This window comes from Charadrius vociferus, unplaced genomic scaffold (assembly GCF_000708025.1).
Source record: "Charadrius vociferus isolate BGI_N301 unplaced genomic scaffold, ASM70802v2 scaffold260, whole genome shotgun sequence".
Taxonomy (NCBI): Eukaryota; Metazoa; Chordata; class Aves; order Charadriiformes; family Charadriidae; genus Charadrius; species Charadrius vociferus.
Genome location: NW_009646410.1, coordinates 771,409 through 778,860, shown reverse-complemented (window position 1 = coordinate 778,860; position 7,452 = coordinate 771,409). Strand labels below are relative to the sequence as shown.

At 41.6% G+C, this 7,452-nt stretch overlaps 1 protein-coding gene across 1 annotated transcript in view; it reads right to left on the bottom strand.

Moving 5' to 3' along the window:
• GGA3 (golgi-associated, gamma adaptin ear containing, ARF binding protein 3) overlaps positions 1 to 3,787 on the bottom strand; it is a 15,092-nt gene extending 11,305 nt beyond the window's left edge. Inside the window, exons 1-5 of the mRNA XM_009895924.1 lie at positions 3,718 to 3,787; positions 2,108 to 2,192; positions 1,268 to 1,343; positions 972 to 1,070; positions 50 to 173 (exon numbers count right to left, since the gene is read on the bottom strand). Coding sequence (XP_009894226.1) covers positions 50 to 173; positions 972 to 1,070; positions 1,268 to 1,343; positions 2,108 to 2,192; positions 3,718 to 3,787 — 454 coding nt within the window. The remainder of the gene's footprint in view (positions 1 to 49; positions 174 to 971; positions 1,071 to 1,267; positions 1,344 to 2,107; positions 2,193 to 3,717) is intronic.
• Between the last annotated feature and the right edge of the window lie 3,665 nt (positions 3,788 to 7,452).

The window sequence follows — 7,452 nt, the reverse complement described above, 5'->3', positions numbered from 1 at the left end:
TTAAAGCACAAGCTGGAGAGAATGCATGAACGAGCAGCTGACTTCCTACCTTGTCGCTTCAGCATGTAGTAGGCATCCTTGATTTTGGATTCTTCCGGCAATGCCACTGTCCAGCTATACAGCAATTCAATGACTTTGGTCTTCACCTTCTCCGACACCCGGTCTCCCAGGTACTAAGAGCGGGGAAACAAGATGTCAATTTTCTACATTCCTCATTTCTTTTTAAGAATAAAGTCCAAATCCAGAGAATGGGAGTTCAATGATATACACTAAAAGGTGTATAATCCAATTTCCAAGATGAGCTAAGATACATCTTATTAAGAGGAAAAAAAATGTTCCTGTAATATATTTGAAATAATAGTAAAGAGAAGCTGTGATTACATTCAGCAAAAGAAAAAGCAGCTATTTGGCTGTTTTCAGGATTTTGCTATTTAAAAATTACAGCAATACAGATACCCCCCCCCCCCAAACACACTGTCTTATGGGAAAGAATCTTGGAAAACTTTACTGAATCAATCATGCCGTGGGGTGCCTCTCTCTATTTTTCGCCATGTTAAACTGATCATGGATGTTGAGGGACTTAGCCAGGCACTCTTTACACAGTGAGTCGGCAGCAGATTGAGCGTTAGAACCCCATGGTGTGTTGCCAAGTCCCTTGTTTTATCACACCTCTCCTCCACTAATGCTGGGGTATATTTAAAAAAAAATAAAAGGGCTTTAGAAGCCCTTGAGTTACATGAAGGATTAGAACAGTACAGAGACTATATCCTGATGGTAAATAAGTACAACTTACTGAGAAAAACAGTAAGCAGAGCATAAAAAAAAACCCAAACCTTAGCTAAGAAATGCTCTTGAATATAGGTTAATAAATGCAAAGAGCCAGACAGAGCACTGCAAACATTTTGGATGCTGCCTGTAGCTTACGGAGGCCAAACAAAAAGTAAATACAGCCATAAGGCTCATGGACTAACCTTTGGAGACACAACTTTTATTAACTCATTTAAAAAGCGAAACTTCCCTACTTCATTATGAAATCTTCTCCCACAATTCTTCATACAAGCTTCCAGCACCTGCATTCAAGTAACAAAAACAGGGGCTGAAATGAACACCAAAACTCTTCAGTAACAGCATAGCTGTGTTCTACTTCTAGGGAAACTGAAGGACCCATGCCAGTAAGACACGGCTTCCTGCTCTGTGAGACAGGCATGAATCTCAAATGTCAAATGATGTATACCTGGATTTAAGAGGAGGGGTAAGGGCTACCTACTGTCAAGGCTTGGACTGCCTCCCATTCCTGTGGCGACTGGATTTTATGAGCCAGGAGTCTCACAGCTATCTGTGGCCTGAAACAAAGCAGATCTCCATTACAAACAAAGCAGGTCAACGTGTTGAAGTATTTTCAGATTTTCACAAATTCTGCTATTTAAACGAGATATCTTTCACATAATTAAAAGGAAATGCCATTTAGTACTTTTTATCTTTCCATCAGTGTACAAGACTAACAAGAAACGTTCAGGGCATCTTTGTAAGCCTGGGTGTTTGCACATATGAAAGGAAGCGAGGGCTGGCAGTCTGAGCCAGCAGTTCCAGATTCCTGCTTGGGAGGGGCCAAACAACTCCCAGTACAGTTCCCAGCCCAGGAAATCACTTCATTTCTCTTGCATTAGTTTCCTTTTTCCAGAAGAAAATACTTATTGCTTAGCTTACAGGAAATGCTGTGACCCAGGAGGTTTCCTCAGTTAAGCCTTGTGAAGATTTTAAAGATATGAAGCCCCATCAGCCACTAAGAGTTATAACCTCATTTTACAGACTGTCAAACAGACTGAGTTTGGTTAGGCGAGAATCTTGCAGCTGCAGAAACTGACGTTACAGGCAGATTCAGAATTTCCATTTTCCCATCCCAATGCTCAGTCTGTATATAAGCCACGCTGGCTTTCACAGAAGAGAAACCACACTTCACAGCATCATGTTTCTTTTGTAGCCAGATCTTCCTTGCGATATCAATATATATATACACAAAAGAAAAGATGGAAATTTGATAATCAAATGATATATTTTAAACTTTGAATGTTAATTTCTTAAGTCTGGAGTGGTTTGGGACACCCACCCTTCAAGTTCTTTGTTGATCTGGTCACAGAATCCGATGATGTATTCCCAGTCTTCTTGCCTGTTAGATGGGTTAGTGGCTTTATCTTTGGTAAGGGAAAGAGAACATATTTCCTTTAACATATTAAGCAAAAGAAACAATATAAAAGGTCATGCATTTCCTAGAGAAAAGCATTTGACATCTGTTGCCAACTATAAAAAAGGAGAAAGAAGTTCACACATGGTATGTCTGTTCGGGGAAAAGGGTGTGTCCAAGGGTGAGACATCCAAATATTCAGCAAGAATCACTGCTTTCCAAAAAAAAAGAAAAAAAAAAAAGTAGGTGCCAAATCTCAAGTACTTAGAAACATGCTATTTCCATACTCTAAATAAGAGTACAAGATAAAATATTTGAGCTCACACAGTCTCCCTCTGCCTGAAATGTTATCTCATTCTGTTTGGCTATAACATTAAACTCCTTAAAGGCTAAACCCTCACACTTTCTACATAGGAAATTATTTTTGTATTCCCTGGGAGTTTTGTAGAAGTAAAAGCTGGAACATCAGATGTTTAATATAAGTCATTTAACATTAACACTTTTTTTAGAGTGCCAGCTGATTTGTTAGATGCCTTAGCATTTCTCCTGGGGTTTATGAACTGAAATTTATTATTATACATTGAGATGTTCTTGCAAGTAATAAACACCACAGCCTGTAAGCTGATCAGGAATTCAGATCCTATATGCTCAAACTGAGGGACCGATGCTCTACTGACTGGGCTATTTCAGGCTCCTGAAGGATCCTCCTGCGGGTACCGAGACATCACTTATTGTACTGATTGCAGAATAGTGAGGCTATCAGCATCTTTTTTTGTTAGGAATGCATCTTCTCCATGTATTCTACTTAACTCTGATGGAGCACTGAATTTACAGTAAACACGATTCCTGCTTTAACCTAATTTTCCAGACAAGATGACTGCACGTGATGATTTTTCTTTCTTGTAAGGGAAGAAACAAAACACTGTAGCTATGTATCTAAGGGCTGGCACTTAAGTAGCCTTCCTCAAAATTTTAATACACTGGAAATAGACACATAAAAGAAAATATTGCTTAGCCAGAGAGTATAGAGCAGGGAAAGAAGGACAAGGAAAAAACAGCACACATTCCTGTACTTTCATCACAGAAGGAAGCATAACGAAATAAACACATGCCACATTACAAAGTGTCATTTTTTATCATCATTAAAACATATCCTTTTACATTTCCATAGGTGGATAAAAACGGCTGTTAAATATCTACTCTGAAACATCACTTTCACAGTGCACCTTAGTCCTACTGTAGCAGTCCTAGAAGGTCTGCTCAGGAAAGAATTGTAAAGCAATTTTGTAAATTGTTCCATGGATTGCACTTGCAGAGGCGCATCTCTGTGCTCGCTGCTGACATTCATGAGACACTAGATAAGCAAAAGGTGGCAGCCAAGGAAGGACTAACTGCAGGATCACATCTTGTACAAGCTAAGCTACCAAGCTATTTTTTGAACTCAAGAGATTCAAGGGAGGCTTAGTTTAAATTGCAGCTGCTGCAGAGCCAAGCAACTGTTCAAAACATATGTGGCACTTCAACCTTATTACCACACTCACAACTGCTAAACACCCTGGAAGCATCATGAAACCACAGACTTACAACAATCCAAAGCCTTTTCATGCAAGTCAAATGGTATTGTGCATGGTTCGGTGCTCCAAAGCACCTCTGCTGCTCTGCAGGTCTAGATGAAAGAAATGTGGTTCTTGGCTGGAGTTAATGGAATTTATATAATAAATACAGGAAGAGCACACACAAGTAAGGACACTCCACTAAATGAACTCTTTGTTGGTTGCACATCCTGAAACTAGGAAAGAGATCTGGTACAAACAGGAAAATGTAACCAACATTTCTACGTTCCAAATGTTAATTTTAAAGCTGTTCTGGATATCTCCAAAGATTTCTCGGAAGGACACTTGGAAGGAACTAGATTATTTCACACTCTTAGATTGGGTTCAGATTCATCCAAGTTTTTGCACCAAAAGCTCTCACATAATGATAGTAAAGTGTCAGAAGAAGAGAGGGATTACTGAAGGGAAGTTATGATCCACATGAAGAAACTCCCTATTTCTAACATTCCTAAAATTTCCATGTGAAAGCCCAGTTCATAAAAGTTAATAAGCTTGACCAGAAGTCCTGCCCTGGCTCTGGAGATTGATGTGTTTGCATGACAGAACGTACCCGTGTGTATGGCCAGCTAAACTGATTTGTATACCAATCTCAGTACAGCCACATGAACACAGAATCCCAGGTGAGCTAAATTACCTTGCCTAACCTTTTCAGGACATCCCTACATGAAGCTGCATCGTGTCTATGAAGGCATAACCTAAAATTCCCTATTTTTATGCAGAATGCTTAAAATGTGGGCAGGGAGCTCCTCTGCACTGCCTTATAAATACGTTTCAACCCTTATATGAAAGGATTTGTTCCAGTAAGAAGAGTTTGGTACTCTGGCAAATCCTTGGCTTCTTTGTTGAAGCCGCCAACAAAGGCCCATTTTGTAGCAGTTATAAAGTTTGCTTTCAGAGACACTTGTCCACCAGGTCCCATCCTGAACATCCCACTTCATGTTGGCAACCAAGTGAACCTGAATTAGCGACCTGGGAACAAAAGTCTCAGCACTACCCCAGTCCTGTCACCATCTCTGCCTTCGCTTTCAGACATCGCTGCGCTTAGGGCATATAAAGTTGTTTCATGCTTGGCCTAAGCGTCAGAGCCATCCAGTCCTCCGTTGCTCTGCTAAACCCTGAAACGCTAATGAGTCAACATTCCAATGCATCATTAGATAAGAAACAAAGGTGCTTATTTTCTCTATAGAGAAACGATGTTGGAAAGAAGAGAACTCCAGACCATTAATTGACTGGTAATGAATGCTCATATTTTCCTGGGCTTACTTCTCCACTGAGACGAGACAAAAGCCATCCCAACAAAGAGTTTCCCCAGGTCAGGCTTGGCATATGAATTGGAAATTCCCTGCCCAAGCATGGAGTCTAACGGTTGGATTCTGCTTGTGTACTTGGGAGGAGGCGGAGAATGCTGACCCATGACAATACAAAGAAAAAAGAAATTAAGACAATCATAATATTTCATCCATCTGCATCTATTACATACCTGAACATTGCCTAAGCCTGACGTGAGTGTAATACAATAAGCTTTCTTTTGGATGCTGTAGAAAAGGCAGCACTAAAGTCAAAGGATCCAGCTGTGTTCGTACAACTGACATTATTTCCTAACCTCCTCTTCTATTTCAGCTAAGTGCAGAAGAGCCCGCTGGCAGGGAGAGAATAGAAAGGATCACCTTCTCTCATCCCAGCTGCCTGAAACGAGGCAGGAGGCATGAAGATGCTAGATCATCACTGGCTGAAGTGCAGATCTTGCTGCAGTATCAGGACACGAGAATGATGTTACTTCGTGGGTCTATGACTCCACCTGATGACAGAGACAGGGCAGTGTGGAAGGCCGCATACCACCGGTACAGGAAAAAAATAAAAAAAAGTCATCGGCACTAAAATTTTCCCCCTTCCCATGACTGGGAAGTTGGCTGTGCTGCTGAGCAATTCTGGCCCTTCCCTTTAGTAAGGGCACAGCAGGTGCACACCCTCAAGGTTAGCATTAGACACAGTGCAGCTTTGTGATGGTTACAAGAAAGAAAACCTCAGGAGGCCTGGTGAAAGCACTCAGATGCACCAGCCTTTGCATTCTGCCTTCCTGGTCTGCACGACTCCTCCGGTAATTTACGTACACTAAATGCTCTGTGCTCCCCTACAATGGGAGGAGCGATATAATCACACCAGCACAAATCACTGTAGCAGTGACCTGGCATAAATAAGAGTGCAACACTCAAGCCTTGAAAAACGTGTACACCTCTGCAATCAGGCTCACTGCAATATTTCTTACAGTGAGGCCTTTGCAAGACTACCCTTTAGCATATGTTCTCCGGTGCAGAATATCCTATTGCTTGACCAAGGGAGATAACTTCTCTCTTACCTTCCACGATTAAAAAAATAACCCCACAAAACAAACAGTCAGGAAGCTTTCCAGGCTACACAACCTAAAATAGCCTTCCTACTAGAGATATTTTCACATACAAACTGAACTTGGTGAGTCAGTTCTCCTCAGAGAAAGATTAAAAGGAAGGGATGTGGGTGTTCCTTCATGTGTCTCGCTGGCTACAATAAAAGATATTGACAAACTGTGGGAGTTCAGAGGAGGAGCAAAAATGGTAAGGGGACAGAAGGGATGGATCTAAAATGAGAAGTAAGAGCTGGAAACATCATTTAGCCAGTAAATCCTATAACGGATGATGATACCATGTATGTGGTTGAATTATATACAAAATTGCCAAGAAAGAACATAATTTTTTTAATCCTGTTTATGGAAGGGTAACAGGTTTTATACCCTAAGGTATTTAGGGTAATGACCATCTTCTGCTGTTTGCCTAGTGCCTGACTACTTAGGAACATCACTCACTGCTGTAATCAAACAAATAACTATTAAAAAAAGAAGAAAATCTAGGCAACAAGCTAGTGATGCACAGGATAGCCTCCCAGGGACAGCAGCAGGAGCCCCTGTGCGTGGAATATATGAAAAACAATTACTGTGATGACTGATTCATTCAAGAATTGCCTCCTGATGTGCCAGTGCTGGGTTGGGAACCTGCAGCGCCAGGGTCTGTACAGCCAACAGCCCAAAAGCCAGCCGATTCACGGGCAGCATGGAGAGACTCACGATGAGGAAACACTCAGCAATGGCTGTGGATGAACAAGTCATGGGTTGGTTGGTTTTTTTCTCCGTCCCTAATATTTAAGATTGTGTGATAAAAAATACTTTATCTTGACAAAGGATTTTTGAATATTCCAATCTGTATGGGATGGACAACAGTAACGCCTACCCTGAAACTGCAGCCAGGCATAAAGCAGAATTTGTCTGCTTGAAAAGCATGGTTGTATAACACATTGATACAATTTATTTGGGAAAGCCCTACAGTTCTGAACCTCACAAACAGCCCTAAAGCTGTACGCTTAGCCAACCGAAACCCAGGTGAGGGAAGAAGAGACAGCAGGGACAGACACGTACCCTGAGCCTTTATGGTCAAAAAAAAAAAAAGCCACAGCCTTGCAGGTGCTCAGCAACACAAGCTACAAACCTGCCCATTCCTCACACCTCCCAACAAGCAAACTGATTAACGAACCCAAACCGCTGCTGTGCCCCTACAACCGCAGTTCTGCATCTCTATTTCACCGATGCTGTCACACCGAGGGCGCCGGACACCAGAGCGGGCGAGCCGG